This window comes from Peromyscus eremicus, chromosome 12, assembly GCF_949786415.1.
Source record: "Peromyscus eremicus chromosome 12, PerEre_H2_v1, whole genome shotgun sequence".
In the NCBI taxonomy this organism is placed as follows: domain Eukaryota; kingdom Metazoa; phylum Chordata; class Mammalia; order Rodentia; family Cricetidae; genus Peromyscus; species Peromyscus eremicus.
In genome coordinates, this window is record NC_081428.1 from 45,848,101 (window position 1) to 45,866,560 (window position 18,460).

At 35.6% G+C, this 18,460-nt stretch overlaps 1 protein-coding gene across 2 annotated transcripts in view; it reads right to left on the reverse strand.

The window, feature by feature from the left end:
- Cip2a (cellular inhibitor of PP2A) overlaps positions 1 to 18,460 on the reverse strand; it is a 39,289-nt gene that overhangs the window by 11,717 nt on the left and 9,112 nt on the right. Inside the window, exons 8-20 of one of the 2 annotated variants that reach the window (XM_059277116.1) lie at positions 17,699 to 17,774; positions 17,207 to 17,425; positions 16,016 to 16,175; positions 14,548 to 14,689; positions 13,180 to 13,279; positions 10,252 to 10,370; positions 7,084 to 7,276; positions 6,242 to 6,316; positions 6,039 to 6,149; positions 2,682 to 2,878; positions 1,432 to 1,545; positions 1,118 to 1,200; positions 319 to 458 (exon numbers count right to left, since the gene is read on the reverse strand). In XM_059277116.1, the coding sequence (XP_059133099.1) occupies positions 319 to 458; positions 1,118 to 1,200; positions 1,432 to 1,545; positions 2,682 to 2,878; positions 6,039 to 6,149; positions 6,242 to 6,316; positions 7,084 to 7,276; positions 10,252 to 10,370; positions 13,180 to 13,279; positions 14,548 to 14,689; positions 16,016 to 16,175; positions 17,207 to 17,425; positions 17,699 to 17,774 (1,729 nt within the window). The remainder of the gene's footprint in view (positions 1 to 318; positions 459 to 1,117; positions 1,201 to 1,431; positions 1,546 to 2,681; positions 2,879 to 6,038; positions 6,150 to 6,241; positions 6,317 to 7,083; positions 7,277 to 10,251; positions 10,371 to 13,179; positions 13,280 to 14,547; positions 14,690 to 16,015; positions 16,176 to 17,206; positions 17,426 to 17,698; positions 17,775 to 18,460) is intronic. The other variant, XM_059277115.1, reaches the window with a different exon arrangement.

An 18,460-nucleotide genomic window follows, 5' to 3' on the forward strand; every position in this document is an offset into this window, starting at 1 on the left:
ATGTTTGGCTGTGTTGGAGGAAGTATGTCACTGGAGAGCGGGGGCTTGAGGTCTCAAAAGGTCAAACCAGGCCCAGTGTCTCACTCTCTGTCTCTCCAGCACCATGTCTGCCTGTGTCCTGCCATGATGATAATGAACTGAACCTCTGAACTGTAAGCCAGCTCCAATTAAATGCTTTCCTTTATAAGAGTTGCCTTGGTCATGGAGTGTATTCACAGCAATAGAAACCCTAACTAAGACATCTACACATGTTCATTCCACTAAAAAAAAATTTTTTTTTTCATTTTCCTGCAATGAAAACTGAAGAGTCTTTCTTACCTTAATACTCAACTCTTTTCTTATCTGTTCTGATCTGCTTAATTCTTTCCTAAGGATATCAATGGTTTCCTGCTTATCTTCCTTTTCTTTTTGTAAAACATTAATCTTTTCTTCTTGGGACTTTGCTTTTTTATGCAAATCTAAAAACAAACACACAATAAGCCATGCACTTAAGTAGCTACTATAAAAGGAAAAGAAAAAGATGAGGAAGACAATCAAGCAGCTTGTTGGAAATGTTTATATAAAATTTAATGACTTATAAAGAGGGCTTGATCTCTGTGTAGTAAGGAAGGTGACTCAGAACAATAATGGTCATTTTACAGATGACAGCATTTACAGACTTGTAACTCTATGTTATCCAGTGCTGCCACCTACTGTTATGATAAAAATTTTATTTTAAAAAGGGCTATTATTTCTTGTAATTCCTAGAGTTGAAGAAAAATACCCACTACATTTTCTACTTGATCAAATGAATAAAATGCTTTAATGAAAGTTCAAAGAAAAGGGAAGTTGTTTAGGAAGTCATTTAAAAAATGAAGTTGGGGCTTAAGAGATGGCTCAGTAGTTTTGAGCAGGTAGCTTTTGCAGAAAATCAGTTATCCAAAACCTCTTCCATGACCACTTGTACTCATGTGAATATATTCCAGCTATCCTTATACACATAAAGTTGAGAATAATGAAAACAATATCCTTAAAATAAATAAGGAAAGTAAATAGTAGTAATAAACTAAAACCAATGCTCTCATTTTCTTCCAAAGCAAAATATGCTGAAAACAGTGTCTCAAACAAAGCCACTTACGTGATAATTTACATTCTCTGTCTACTAACTGGCTCTGGACTTCTTTTCTCTGTTCTTCTTTCTCCATCAACTGAGCAATAGTTCTAAAATTATAAAAGAAAGATTATTGAATAAAATTATGTGTACTACTTTATCCCCCAAAAGTATTAAGTAAAAGTTTTAATTACTTATAAATCTGACAAATTTATATTGTAATCTAAAAGAAGAAAGGTCTACCTACTAGCTATCAATAAAAAACAATATTCTATGTAGAAAGAGAATCATTGTCTTTCCAAAATGACAAATAATTAGAATATAGAATTAGAGGATTTTACTTTTCATTTTGTTGCTTGAGTGTTTCATTCAACTTTTTCACTGTCTCAATCTGTTTATTCAGGGACTCACAAGTAGTCTGTAAGTCGGTATTCTTCTTTTCAGTAGTCTCATTTCTAAAAAGACAAGGAAGTGTCTCAGTGTCAGAGGAAAGCAGCACGGGGACCTGGAAATGCCTATTAAAATTATAAATGCTTATGCTCTTTCACTACACAATTTACCTAAAGAGCTCACTGCATAGCACAGTAAACTATACTCAATGATAATAAAAGGTAACTTAAGTAGTAACTCAAATTTCTGTGGTATTAGGTAAAATGACATGAAATTCCCAATATTTAACTAATTTTGACTTGCTGAAATGACCAGTCTGTTCTAATATCAATAATAATTATGACAATTAAATTTATTCAATAATTCCTTTACAACTACATTTGGATTATATGTGTGTGCAGGAGGGGGTACATGTGTACTATGGTGTGAGTGTGTGAATGTCTGAGTACATCGGCTCTCTCCTTCCACCATATGTATTCTGGGGGTCACACTTGGGTCGCCAGGCTTGGTGGCAAGTGCCATTATACACTGAGCCATCTTGCTGGCCCCTCATTCAATAACTGTTAGAGCAGCAGCGCTTCACTATCAAGCACTACTTGTTCCAGGCCATAGTGATCAGTCAGTGATCAAAACGACAAACTTGTCTGTGAGCAGCTTACTTCCCAGATAACCTGTGACTCTAAAAATACATAGAGACTGTTGCTCTGTGTAATATTAGTTATATATTTGCAGGGCTAACCATTTGGTATCAGAAAACCAACTGGTCTGCCCTTCTCTAGACTAGACTATTTTTCTTGCTACCAGTATTCCTTAGTTGCCTGCAGTTCTTTGTGTAAGGCTGAGGCCTCATGGTCTTTTCCCTATGCACTTTGACATGTCTATTGTTGTTCTTATTCAGCTCATGTTTAGGCAGTCTTAAACCTCTTAAGAATTACATATTTTGCGGTGTCATGACAATTTAAGAAATACTTTTATCCCAGCACTCGGGAGGCAGAGCCAGGCGGATCTCTGTGAGTTGGAGGCCAGCCTGGGCTACCAAGTGAGTTCCAGGAAAGGCGCAAAGCTACACAGAGAAACCCTGTCTCGAAAAACCAAAAAAAAAAAAAAAAAAAGAAATACTTTTAAAAATTATTTAAGGTTGAGGAGATGTGGCATGTTCACTTAGGTTCTAACTTTACACAGAAACTTTTACTTAATTTACCTTTGAACAAGTTCCATGTAGGACTTTGTCAGTATTTCATGTTCTTCAGCCACAGACTCTAACTTCCTACTATGTTGAAAGAGATGCTCAATATCACTCTGGGCTCTTTCAGATTCCAGCTGTTGTGACTTCAGCAACACATTAAGCTCTTCGTTTTTTCTCTCAACTTCTCTTAACATACCCGCAAGTGTTCGTGCCTCAAAAGAAAATGAAACATGTACTTTTTCATTATCACATATACAAACATCATGCCAGAATGCTTGGATAAAAATGTATCACATAGCTGCTGGTGGTTCCACCGGATTATTGTGCCCAGTTATCTTAGCTTAAGTACACTATGTGATGTTGGCATAACAAAACTGTCTAATATACTTCAAAGAATGTATTAAATAATACACACATGTAATATGAGCACACATTATTGTTGATAAATTACACAATTTAAAAGAGCTACCAAATATCTAATTTAGCATCTGCTGGACTATAGAAAACTGTATTAGTTACATGTATATTCTTAACTACTTCCAAATCTGATTTAGGTTGAAAATCAGAATTATTTCAGATTCTTCAGTTTTGGAATATTCCACATACACAACATATACATGAAACCCACATCTAAACACAAAATTTATTTATATTACATATCCCTCGTATACATAATGTGAAGGTACTTATGTACTGTTTTACATCATATGTACTGTTTTAAAAATTTGTGCATAAAAGTTTCATAGTGGAGAATTTTTCACCCATAACATGACAGCATTCATCCAAAAGTTACTTTTAAAAATTGCGTTATGCTTATTTATTTATTTGTGTGTGTGTGTGTGTGTGTGTCTGAGTGCATGTATATATCACTGTGCATTTGTGGAGGTCAGAGACTAACTTGTGGAAGTCAGTTTTCTCTTTCCATCATTTGTGTTCTGGGGACTGAACTCAATTTATCAGGATTAGTGACAAAGGTCTTTACCTACTGCTCCACCTCATTCTAACATTACAGATTCTGAAGCATTTTGGCTTTCAAAAATTTGAATACTGAAACTATACCATTATAATTTTTAATTTAATAGATTTTTCTGACAAAAGCAATTTCAGCATGATCAGAATAATAGATATTAATACAGCTGAAAGACAAAAATTAACTTTCCATATAGTATTCAGATGAAAGGACACAGTCTTTAGGGGTAGCCATCAACACTAAACTGCTATGTTTATATACATCAGTTTCTTCATTTCAGGTAAGAATCAAGAATAAGATATTAACATCATTGATACTGATCTAACATTTAAAATTAAGCTGGCATTAACTAATTAACTAGGGAGCACAGTCTAAATAAGCAGTAATTAAGGAATGGATACTATCTACCACTTTGTCTTAAAAATGCCCCCAAAGACACACAATGTAAAAGGGTACTACGAGAAGTGAGAGGAATAAACTTTCAATATTACTAATTTCCTTTCTTGGCATTTAGAAGTTCAATGTATCAGTCAAAACAAAAGCATGGTAAAATATAGGGGGAAAAAGGACATTAAACATTTGTACTTCTTTTTAAAACTTTTTTTATATTTTTAAAAATAAACACTTGAATACTAAAAAGGGAGGGTTTATTTTTGCAGAAAATTATGCTTTTATATTGTTTTAATACAAGTGCTGGTTAGTGTTGTCACCTTAATAGAATCTGAAGTGACCTGGGAAATGGGTCTCTGTGGATTATCTGATTAGGTTAATTGATGTAGAAAAGCCCATCTCAATTTTGGAAGGGACCTTTTTTCCTGCAAGAGATACAGGAATGCATGAAATGGAGAAACTGAGCAAAGCATTAGAATGCTTGTCACTCCACTCCCTGACTGTGCGTGCAGTGTAACCTGTCACTTCACTCCTAACACCTTGAACACTTGAATAAATCCTTTCTTCCTTCAGTTGCTTTAGTCAAGGTATTTTACTTCAGCAACAGGAAAAGTAACCTAGACAAGACATGATCCACGGATAGAATACACACTTATTTCTCCCTCCTTCTTTTCAGTTAGATTTCTTTTAATTTTTAGGATATCTTTATCCTGAAAATATTTTAAGTATTTTACTTATCAGAGATTTTAATCCCTCTTTCAAACTCCTACAATTTTATAATTTATTCATTGAAGTAATGAATACATTCCATGTGAATCTGCTAGGAATTTCATATTATTAAACAAAGTTTTAACCCATAAGGTAATTATCATAAATACATTAATCATCAAACTTATAAAGCACTTACCATATGCCAAGAATTGGGACTTGGAGATTCAGAAATAGTCTTTACTATCACAAGTAAGGGTGGGAGGTGATATGATTTTCACAGGCAAGCACAAGGTGGAGGCACAGAAGGAGAACCAAACATGAGTAAGAAAACAACCATAGAAGGCTGTGGATGCGGGCACTTAAATGAAAACTGAAGATGATGAGGTATTAAGCAAGAAAAAAGGTGCTCTAAATAGGGTTAAGGAAATTCAAAGTTAAGAAGAAAATGTAAGACTACGGTTAAGTTCTACCAAAATGCAAATCAGTATAAGCAGTTATCTGCAGTTATTGACAAAATACGGAAGATGTGGAGTGAAGTGAGATTTTTTTATTTTTTGTCAAATTAAGGAATTTCAAGTGACATCTGAGAGCAATGACAACTACCCTGAAACACTGGAGATAGGATGAGGCACTCCTTGAAATACCCTTGGGAACTGCCATAAAGCAACAGGGACAAAACACAGACACCACTAATGTGCAGTGTGTCTGAGTAACAGACTTAAGGTAGGAAAACTATATCAAAGTTAAGTCTAATCGGCCAAACCTGGTGAATAATACCAGAGGGAAATGGTGATTTCCAGGTTTCTAAGTCAGTAAACTCAAGCAGTACACAGACCACTACACTATAAGTGTATTTTAAAGCCAAAGGTAAGTACTTTACCACTATACAGCATTTCAAGCATTTTCCAAATGACTAAATTTGGCAACATAGTTTATTTAGTGCTGGGGGCGGGGGGTAGGGTGGGGTGGGGAGATCTCTGCTTGCCATTAACTTGGGAACATTGACTTTTAGTAATGGTAGAAACTATACAACAGTGAATAAGGAAGAAAGGGCTCAGAATATAATAATTCTGATGATCTCTGACACTCATCAATCAGGTAGGAAAGAAAATTGAGATGATAATGTAGCTAAAAGTAAAGGGAAGAGAGTTACAAAAGGAACTACTTGCATGAAATGCTCAAGGCATTTATTTCACCTCTGTTTCAACATGTGTTAGTCACATACTTGTAACCAGTACTGTACATGCTTTTTATTTCACTGTGAAAGCATCAGACATGCTTTATTTCTATAGTGTACAGACCTCGGTCTCTGCTTGAGTTCTTTGACAGCGATACTGAGCGATCAGTCTGTCAGCCTGTGCAAGAGCCAGGGCCTTTGCTTCCAGGAGATCTTGTAACCTGCTCTCTTTCGACTAGAAGAAAATACACTGTTAATGTCCATTGTTTAGGAAAACATCTGTGAAATGCATACATCATTACACAGTTAAAAGCAGCTTGTACTCACGGCCAATGTGGAAAGTTTCATCTCATAAACATCCATTATGTCAGATATTCTTATATCATTAATCTGATCCTTCACCTGGTTGTAGAGAGTTAAAATTAGAAAATTGTAAATTCGACAAAAGAAAAATAAAACTATTTTGCAACTAAATCATTAAAGCTGAAGAGTAAAAATATATGTTCTTTCAGGTGGGTTACAAATATTTCACTAATTTGGCTATCTCAGCAAGGCTCAGTATTCATATGGTGATTTAAAAGCCACATGGTGGGCCGGCAGGAAGGAGGCTAGAATAAGAATGACAGCTGTGTGTAGATGTAATTCAGTGTAGATGTAGCCAACGGTTTTATCAGACAGAAAACACAGAGCCGATTCAGAGAAGAAAGCCAAGAGGTCAGAGCCAAGAGCCTCACCCTTTCTGATTCAGGGATCCTCCTCAGCCAAGAGAGCTCTCCGAAAAAGAAGCCCTCCTTCCTGTGTGTCTGTCTCTATAGTCTCTCTGTTCTGGCTTCTGATTGGTTGTAAACCCAATCATGTGACTGCCTTGTCATTGCCTGTATGTACCGCCCTCCAGTCCTTAAAGGCGTAAACCACCACTGCCACGCACTTGGCTATGGCTCTAATAGCTCTGACCCCAGGCAACTTTATTTAAAATACCACCACAGCTGTGTTTTAAAGAAGTGTTTAAATTTTATACTGTTTCTTTTCTTTGAAAAACATCCAGATTTTACTTTTTATGTCAAAGGATAAAGTTTGCAACTGTAGTTGTTTAACCAAATGCTATAATCAGAGCTGACAGTTGGCCAATACCAAGCACAAGCCCATTTACAGTGCTACTTCTCACTCACCATCACTCCGGCCTGAAGTTTTTCTATTAGCTCCTCAATGTTCAAAGGAGCATTATCTTTTGAAAGAGGTGGTGTTAAGCACTTTGCTGATGCTGGAAAATAGTGGTTTAAGGGTTGCAGAGACATTTTCCTGGGCAGGTGCTCGGTTTCTTGCTGTCTGTATATATTGTTTGCTGCTATACTTTCTCCAAGTCTGAATAAGAGTCAGGAAGAAAAGCAATCACAAAAACAGAGCAAAAGGCAGAGAGTTGTTATAGAACTATGGTAGTATTTGAAATGAGTCTTCTTTGGGGACTATACGTCTTGAAATATATTAGAAATCATTTTTGGTAACCACAATAAAGCAGTCTGGGGAAACATTCTCAATTTTCCTGAGGACTCTTTTCTACTTACTATATGTGACAATTCCATATTTGGTTTGGAGGCATTCTAGCACTAGTTAGTGAGTGTAGAGTATTTGCAACGAGTACAAAGTTACTGTATTACTCAGAACAACCTTCTTATCTTAGATGGTATCACCTGGTCCCATCTTTACTCTCCTCTGACCCTTTTTCTCATACAGTATATCCTCATCAATTTTATTTCTATTCTGCTCCACTAAAAGTCAATCCTGTTTATGTCTCAAGGCCTTTGGATGAGCTGTTCCTTTATCTGAAACTATCAGAAGAAGGTTGATTCCTTCTTACCATAAGATCTTGGTTCAAATTCACCTCTCCAGAGAGGTCATCATTAATGCCCTATGTAATATAAATAATTAGCTACTCCTCTCCATAGTGGTGGACATTATATGAACCTTTAATTTTTTTTTTTAGTAATAACAATAAGATAAAACAAAAACTAACACATTGGAATTGGACAAAACAAAGAGAAGGAAAAGAGCCCAAGGAAACACACAAGAATCAGAATCCCAGTTGTTCACACACTTAGGAATCCCATAAAAACACTAAACTGGAAGCTAAAATGTATTAACAGAGGACTTAATGTAGACTGTGCAGGCTGCCTCAGTCTCTGTGAGTTCATATGAGCTTTGATCAAGTTGATTTAGAGGGCCTGGTTTTCATGGTGTTCTTCATCCCTCTGGCTCTTACGCTCTTTTTGTGTCCTCTTTTACAGGTTCCCTGAGCCCTGAGGGGAGGGATTTGATGGAGACATCCTGGTTAGGGCTGAGTGTTCAAGATCTCTCACTCCATACTCTCTGCATACTGTCGGGCTGTGGGTCTCTATATCTGTATTTGTTCCAATCTGCTACAGGAGGAAGCTTCTCTGGTGAGGGCTGAACAAGACACTGATCTACGAGTATAGCAGAATGGCATCAGGAATCATTTCACTGCTGCCTCTTTGTAATTTTTTAAAATGAACGAAGTATTTGGTTTTACTCTAGGTCTCTGGGTTGTCTACTCTCCCCACTATCTAGGTTCTTACTCACTCCAAGATTAGTTCTTTGTGTAGGGCTGAGATCTTGTGGGCCTTTCCTGGTCCACTTTGGCATGTCCATATAAAAACAAATACATATATGCATGTATACACACACACAACACATATATGCATGCAATAACAATTAATGAAAGAAGAAACCATGAATTGGAGAGTAGGAAGTGGTGTATGAGAGGTCTCTGAGGGAGGAAAGGGAGAAATGTATTTACATTATAATATCAGAAATAAAAAAATATTTTGGTAAACATATTTGTCAAAATTTTAAACTTTTTGGCTTGGGTTTGTTGTTGTTGTTGTTGTTGTTGTGGTGGTGGTGGTGGTGTGGGTTTGTTGTTGTTGTTGTGTGTGTGTGTGTGTGTGTTTTATTAAAAATATTTATTAGCCCATGTGTGAAGCTGAGTTTGCTTTTTCCCTCCAAACCAATACTACCACATAAAGTAAGGAGTAGAATTCTTATTGCATAGATATTTGGCTTAGATATTTGCTGTGGGATAATGCTTTTGTACACTGGCTTAATAAAACAATGACTGGCCAGTAGCAAGGCAGGAAATATAGACAGGATAAGCAGACAAGGAGAATTCTGGGAAGAGGAAGACTGAGTCAGGAGATGCCATCCCACCATCCAGACAGCAGCATGCAATGGCACACAGGTAAAGCCACAGAAAACATGGCGACATATAGATTAACAGAAATGAGCTGAGTTTAAGTGTAAGAGCTAGTCAGTGGTAAGCCTGAGCTAATGGCCGAGCAGTTTTAAATAATATAAGCCTCTGTGTGTTTCCTTGGGTTTGAGCAGCTGCAGGACCTGCATGTGGGAGAGATTTGTCCTGACTGTGGGCCAGGTGGGACACAGGAAAACTTCAGCTACAGAAAAGCTCAATAGTTCTTTAACTTTTAATTTATGACTATGTACATGAGTAATTCTGCAAAATGCAACTAAAGTCACTTAACAACAGACAGCACGGATGAACAACTCATCTCTTAGAGAGTGAAAGTAGCACAGATAACAGAGATGATATTAAAATGAATGGTGTGGTTTTGGTGTAATAAACTATTTACAAAGCAAAAGCTTGTTCACTGGCCTGCTTATTGACCTCTAGTTTCAATTACTAAAGTGACTTTTACAAATTCTATTATATAAACTACTTGAAGTTCTAAAAATTAAATCCCAAATAGACTATAGTAACCATTCAGTTTACATATTGTCTTCCCCTGACACACAAACTCAATTTAAAACAAAACAAAAAAGCTGCATGGCATTTTCAGTATACTATTATCGGAAATGAAAGAATATAGTAAATTTTTTGGCCTGGCCATCATCTACTCCATCTTATGATAAAACACTTAATATTTCAGTATTCTCCCTCTCCCCCACTGATCTTTCCCAGCTTAGTCTCAGTTCATGTAGTTCTTAGGACTCCTCGGCAAATGAACCAGACAGGAAAAGTTCTTTCTACAAAAGGAACTAAAGCAATTGGTTCAAGCTTCAGTGTCTAGAATCCATGATCAGAAGTGATTAAGAGACAAAGGAGTATGATAAATCACCTGCATCTACATTTTCTTTGTCCTTTTCCATTACAGGAATCAGAATTTTAATTATTTGAAAGATTACTGATAACTACAATAAAATCTGCAGTTCACCAATTTATTAATAAATATGCATGGAGGATTATGAAGAAACACAGAATGACATTCTAACTGTATTAAGAGATGCTGCAAATGAACACAACTCACACTAAGGCAGGGAAATCTGGCAGTGGAGCAGCTTCCAGCAATATTCCCAATCCAGATTGTACTTGTTCTCTATTATCTGATGTTAAAGCAAAAGCCAAAGGAGTAATCAAACGTGGATCCTAAACAAATCAGAAACCAACAAGTAAGAGGCAGCAAATAAGACTCACATACTGCTGAATCTTTAGTCAAAGGTAAGAGTATTCTAAACTACTCCTACCTGATGCCTGCATATATATACTTTACCACCTTGTAGCAATTTATATTGTATTGCAATCCATAGAGAAACTAATAAATATCCAGCAAAAGGTTTCATGTTTTAAATTATGACTATCAGAATTATGACTTAAATATTTTGATGAATTTAAATTGTTCAAAATCAAATGGTATTTAGATAGCTTTATTTCTAATAAATGAAAACTTGGAATGGCCAATAATTTCTAAATTAAAACCATGAAATAAAAATTTGAACTAATGAATGCAAATTAGAAAACAAATGACCAAAGCAGTACACTTCAAAGTCTCTCATGTCACTATTTCACACTAGGCCCATAAGCTCTAAAATCACCTACTATGAAAACATCTAAAAACTGAAGTAAAAAAAATGACTTACTTTTTTGTATGCTTTGTATATGTACACAGGTATAGAGGCCAGAGGTCTATGTTAGATGTCTTTCTCTATTGCTTTCCACCTTATTTTTTAGGATGGAGTCTCTCACGGAACCTGGAGCTCACCAACTGGCTAGAGCAGTTAGTCAGAAAGCCCCTGTAGTCTGATGTCTGTCTCTCAGTGCTGGGTACACATATACTCTGTCACATTCACCTTTAACGTGGGTTCCTTGGATCTAAACTTTAAGCACTTTACTCATTGGGCCATTTCCCCAGCCCTCACTCAATTCTTTAAAGAAAAACTATTACTGAAGAAAATATTAGTAGTAAGGCCTTTATAATTAAGATGTTAAATGCTCTGTAGGTTCTTAAGCATAATTCAACCTCCACAACTCAAAAGAATCCCTTCACATTTCTCCCAGAGAGGAGAATCACTATTTGCTGTTGGCAGTAAATGTAACTGAAGTACAAAGACAGAAAATTATGTGCTCAAGCCTACACTGACTAGCAACTAGTTCAGCCAAGCATGAACTATAAAAACGCTCTTACTGAGCCCATGGTCACTACCTATGGGTTCAATCCGGCTTCCATTCTATCTGAACATTCACCGTCATGCTTCCTAAGCTTAATTCAGAAAAAATAATTTTGCATTTTTGTTAAATAACTCTTATAATAATATAATATAGATAATTAACATGGTTAATGTTGAACCCTGTATTAAACAAGGAAAACCAGAAAAAAACAGAATGAAGTTCTTTGGCCTAAATACTACATAATCAAAAAACTCTAGCTCCATTTTTCCAAGAACAAGCCAAACAGATTATAGTAGCATAGAAAGACCTTCCTCCTATAAGGAAAGCAATGGACAGGGACACTTCTCTTTGATGAATTTTTTTCTGTCTATAAAACTCACCTCCTCCAGCTCAGCTAAGAACACTCAAGAATTTTACAAAACTAGATGTCCCCTAATCTTGAAGACCAAATGAGAACTGATAATGTAGCCCTGTAAAGGAGTACTTACACACCATGTCTTAAGTCCTGGGTTAGTGGCAGAGGAATGGTGAGTAGAAGTAAAATACAATTAAATCTTTAAACTAAGTCTATTGTAATTTTGCTTTCTGATAACATCTAGAACTTTTCAGCTACCATCATTGAAACTTGTAAGCTAGTGCTATTTTCAGCACACCCGCACAAATCTGATCAGTCCCTTTCAGATGTTTTCTATCTCCTTACTATTTCATGTCACCAACTCTGATCAAATTAAAAGCTCACCTAGGGAAGATGGCCCAGCTAGTAAATTTGAGTTTAATACAGAGAAGCCACAACAAAGCGCTGTTGGGGAGGCAGAGGAACAGATTCCTGCAGCTCATTATTCATCAGCCTACTTTACTTAGTGAGGTCCAGAACAGCGAAGAGACCCCATGTCAAAAAAAAAAAAAAAAAGAAAGGTGAACAGGGCCTAACAAATTACACTCAAAGTCATCCTTTAGGCTGTCATACATGTGTCTCTCATAGGTGTATAAAGACACACACACACACACACACACGTGCGCACACACACACGGAGTCTTTCCCAATGTCAACATAAATCAAGAAATCTACAAGTATAAACAATGAAAGGAAATGCTGGGAAATTATTTCCTTAGAACCTGGAGGAAGTTAGATTTAGTTTCTAAGATATATAATGAGAATATTCTAATTAAAAAGACAACTGTCAAGTTTTTTTTTAATGGCCAATTCTAAGAAAAATATCCTCTAAGGATGTAGAATATTAGAGCAGAAATACTTAAGATAGGCATGGTGCAGGGGTTGTAATCCTAGCACTTAGGAGGTCAAGGCAGGAGAAATGTAAGTTCAAAGTCAAGTTGGCCTACATGGTAATATGCTGTCTCAACAAACAAACAAGAAATCAAGAAAGAAACAAAAGAGCATTATTACAAACCAAGGTAGAGGAGCTAGAAATGCTGCTCAGACAAAGGAGCTGAGTTCAAGCTTCAGTACCTACACAGAATGCAGGGCATGGCGACACATCTATAGCCTTATCCCTAGGAATAGGAAGTGGACAGACAGGTGCATCTCTAGAGTTCATTGATCAGCCAGCCTAGCTGAATTGGTGAGCTCCAAGACAGTGAGACTCTAACTCAAAGATATAAAAGATAACAAACAATTGAAGAAAACACATGACACTGACCTTCCACATGCATGCCCACACATGTATCTATACATATACGTATCACAAGACTACGTAAATATACATCATATGTATACACATGCATACAAGGAATCATATGATAATTAAATGTGTGAAAAGTTTCAAGTTACCTGAAGGATTTTGTAGAAGCTTACTTCCATACCAGGAACCAATTGTTTTAGTTTGTTCATCAAATTAAGAGTCTTCAAAATTACGTCAGCAGCAAGTTTGCTTTAAAAATAAAAGTCACATTTAAATTAGGTAAGTAGAAAATTAGCATATTTTTGTCTCTAATTCTAAAGTAAATGAAAAATCTAACAAATTTGTTTTTAAAACAAGAAGATTAAAGTATTACTTCTAAGAATTAAAATATTTTAAAAAAATTAGTATTTTTAGTACTAAAATTCCAGAAAGAACTAGTACTGAATATAAGTTTCAGACTGTTATCTACTCTTAAGTACCAATATGATATTTCTGCTCAATTAAGTACAAGCATTTAGAACATGGCTCATTTCATTCTTAGCAACTGTTTCTAAAATCAACTTTGTCTAAAATTAAAAACAAAAACAAAAGAAAACCTATTGCATAGAGAATGAACTATACAAGACCATGCACTCACTTTACTTTGCATCTGAAAGGGAGTAAAATGTTTAAAGAAGGACTGGTGAGATGGTCCAGTGGGTAAGGGTCTTCCCACCACGCCTAGTGACCCAAGCTCAATCCACAGGACCTACTACATAGTGGAAGGAGAAAGCCCAACTCCCACGGGTTGTTCTGACATCCACCATGCTGTGGCCAAGTGACCACATACACACACATACACACACATACACACACACACACACACACACACACACACACACCCAAAAAATTTAAAAGTGAAAAGGTAATTCTTGTTCTTCAAGAATACAACTGCTGACAGTTATTTACGGAAATGGGAACAAATGATAGGTTTGGCACTTATCAGGTTTCAATAAATATTCATTAGGAAAAGCTGTTCACAAGAGGGAGGGGGCATAAACAAACTGCTCATTACTCTGTGAGCATCCACCTTTAACCAAAGCTCTGATGTATGAAGGAGAAGACAGAAGTTGTCTTTGTTATTAAGAAGCTTTCAGCAGGGATTGGCTTTCTGGTAATGAAACCATCCATTTTGTCACGCTTTTCTCTTAAAAATGTAAGATTAAATGAAGCAAAAATTAAATTACCAAGGCAATGTCAAAAGGAAGTTTCAGAAGAGAAATGTTCAGAATCTGTAACTTCTGTTTCATATGCATGCAGAGAAAAAAAATAAGTCCTAATGAAATATAAACTGCAGATGTCAAAACCTTTCAGAAGTATGTAATCCATAAATTGAATTTTTAATTCAAAATTTAACAATTTCCAGCTATCCTTTGAGTTAATGGAACATAGTTAAGGAAGATCTTTGAATATGATAACTATATTTTATAACTTTTACTGCCTTTAGCCAGTATGCATTTTGGACTTGAAATACTCACCACAATTCAGAATCTGCCACCTTTGTTCCAAATCCCAGGTCAATCTTGCCATATGTAAACTGTTGTTCTATCAGCGTGGTACACTTTATAGTAGTCAATACTTTTACAATGTGCATTTTCAGAGTGTCATCTCCACACAGAGGTTAAGTTTGGTTAAGGTACACAAAAATCCAAATACTTGGTATATAGTGTGTATCTACATATAGCTTGTAACATTTAGAATAATTTCAAACAACTCTGACATCACTGCAATCCAGTGTAATTATTTTAATTGCTTTAAGACACGTGAGAAAAGTGGAACTTAAAAGTATTAAGTAAATAGCAAGAGATAAGACTCACAGAAGTATTTGACGTACAGTAAAACCAGAAAAAAGATATTTCTTCACTGGATGTTTATTTATTTAATCAGTTAGCAGTGATGAAAATGTTTCAATAAACACTGGATGAATTATGAGGAGTTATATTCTCATACTTTATAAATTACTATGAATATCAGGAAAAAAGGGCCAAGTTATGAAACACCTTTAAGGTTAAACAGAGGAATTGCATGCCTCTACAGCAGTGATTTTTGACCTTGGCTACATGTAAGAAACACATGAGTAGGTAAAACAATCATAAACACAGAGAATGGGGGCTAAAATCATGAAAACTATATCAGTATTTGCTTATGGACCAATACATCAACCAAAGACTCACAGAAGCAGCAACAGGCATTAAAACTGCAGGAGAGTTATGAGGAGCCAACTCAGCATACACCTTCAAAGCTCAAACTGTAATTTAAAAATGGTCATGTTTTAAGGACATGGGTTCTTACTGGGTTGGGAATGTAGTTCAATAGTAGAAGCGCTGACCTACTATTGAGGTGCTTGGTTTGATCCTCTGTAGTGGACACATGCACACATATACTCAAAGATGTATTAGAAGAAAATAATGAGTTCTTAAAGTACTTAAACATAAATTAAATACAGAAAAAGCAAACTGGAAAATATTTTCAGGTGTCCTTGAAACTTTAATTTTCAATTCAATATCCTTTCTCTGGCTATGTAAGTGCATATTCCTACAAGTTGTGGGCAGGTGTGCATACACACGTGTTCATACGCATATGGAGGCCAAAGCACAACCTAGGGTGTCATTCTCAGAACCACAGTCTGTCCACTTTGAGCCGGGTTTCTCATGGACAGTAGGTCACCCATTAGGTAGATGGCTGGCCAGCAAACCCTAGGCTTATCTCTGCTTATCCAGGCCTATGATTACAAGTCCACACAATTACGCTTACCTGACATTTTCATATGGTTGCTGGGGACTGAAATCAAGTCTGCATGCTCTCAAGGGAATCATTTTACTGACTAAGCTATCTCCCCAGCCCCTGGGTACAATATTTCTGATACTACATGAGAAATTATAAGATTACAAATAGAGACAAAATTGGAGGTTTTATACTTTTCATTTACATTATGGTAAAGGATATTTAATAAAATTTCAATGGCTTTGACCATCCTTTCACATTTTTTTCTTATTAGGGCCTCATCAAGATTTTGTTCAGTGAACTGAAGCTGATCAAGGATTGTAGGCAGCAGAAGGGTCACAAAACGGTCAGTTGAGGAACAGTTACCAGTATCAATGACATCCTAGAAAATTTACCATCAAGAATAATTAAAAATAAAGATGGAACACATAACATAAAACAGTCTTTACTAAACTATAACATATTCTTTAAATTTTTAACATTTATTTCAATATTCCATTTATTCAAGTCTTCTATTTTAAAACGACATTTTACAATTTACCATTTTAGCCAGTTTTCAGACTTAGTCTGGCTTCATTCCACAAATGAAGACATAACATTATAAAAAATGCATTTTAAGGATTCCATGATTTAAATAATATTCTAAGTATGTTTAATATTTAATGACAATACCTGAATTTGCTAAATGTAACTAAATAATAAGAGATCGACTTTAAATAGTGTAAAACCACAAATAATTTCAAAGGTTTTATACATGCTAAAATCAGTCAGGATCAAGAAAAAAAAAAGCAGTTTATACATAAATTTTAATGAATAGACTTGATCACTCATATACATATTTGTGTATAGGATCCAATTATGAGATTGAAAAATAATTTTGAAGACTGGACAGGCTGAATGCGTATAAAAGCAGGTGAACAGCAGATAATGTCAAATTGCTTAGTAGCATAATCTACAAATCAAGATTATTTGTCTCCATTCTACTAAGTGCATTGAATCTGCATGCTGCCTTATTTCACTAACTAGGACCAATATTTTACAGAATTAATAAAAGGCAGCAGACGAAATGTGACATAGAGAAAACAACCAAAGCAAATGTATCCACATAATAAGAAACCATATAAATATTGTGTAATATATAGTTTAAGAAACTGTATGTATGCATGTATGTCTGTATGTATGTATGTATGTAAGAAACTACATACAAAGCATTCAGTATAAACATAGGAAATAATAACACATGTAAGTTTGCAGGAAAAACCCTCAGTAGTTGAATGATAGACAGTCTGGTTTATAACTGTCAATTTTATCCCGTGTGTGAACAATTGGAAGCTTACACAAATGTGTTATAAAACAAATTGTTAAGTGAGCATCATGAAAGTAGAAAAGTTCATTTATCAATTATTTCATTACCTCAAAGATTTCCTTGAACAACTCCAGTGCTAAAACAGAACAGTTTTCAGATCCATCCAAAGGTTGGCTTAACCAACGAAGTAGAGCCACAGTGGGTTCTAAGCTCTTAGGACGACTTCCCAGAAGGTTGTTGCCAGATGGAGACTGTTCAAACATCATCTGACTGAGCACATGGCGCAGCTGAGCCACTGCACAGAATGCAAGAAGTAATTCTAAAACCTGTGCAATATAAAGTCTTCATTAAATACCAACTTCATTGGGCTTTAACAGACAAAGCATATGACAACACTAAAAATGCCCTACAAATTTAAAGAAAATACTCTAAAAGAAAAATTTAAAGTAGCTTCCACTTTGTAATGCTCTCATTCTGATTTCAATACTGGTTACATGAGTATGAGCAGATTCTAAATCTGCAGAGCAGTAAACTTAAAATTTTCCTGTATATTTTAGTCTTTAAAAGTCTCAAACAAAATGTCATGCTTTTTTACATACCTTTGAAGAAGAATCAGGGTCTTTCGCATTTAGAAGCCCTAGTACTTGATTAAGACATGAAGAGAAGTGTTCATACCTAGGTTTAAAGGTATACATAAAGTGACAAAGGGGGAAAAATTGTAGGCAAAGGAAAGGGGTTAGATTTGATCAAAATATATTTTATATATATATATATATATGAAATTCTCAAATAAAAAATATTCATACGGGCTGGAGAGATGGCTCAGAGGTTAAGAGCACCGACTGCTCTTCCAGAGGTCCTGAGTTCAATTCCCAGCACCCATATGGCAGCACTCACAACTATTTGTAATGAGATCTGGCACCCATCTCTGTATATAATAAATAAATAAATCTTAAAAAAAATTCATACACCAAATGTGCTTACAATGTTTACATAGATATTCCTTGATTTATGACATAGTTTTATACCAATAAACGCATCTCAATTTAAACTACAAGTGAAAAATGTATTTTCTACCACCCAATCTTTTGACTTATCAGAACATAGCAACATAGTACACTATGGTTGACTGATTGTTTACCACCATGATTCAAGGTGGTGACTTTTAGCTGCAGCTTCCAGCCACTGTCTAACACTGCAAGGGTCAAGAAATAAAGCTGCTATGTGGCCAGAGCTTAGATTTGGGTATTTACCTTGAACACTATCAAAGAAACATAATGGTTGGAAGACAAGCTAATGCTTGAACACATGTACAGGTAAAAAGAAGTGACAACTGAATAGGAAGCACTGAATGGAAAGGA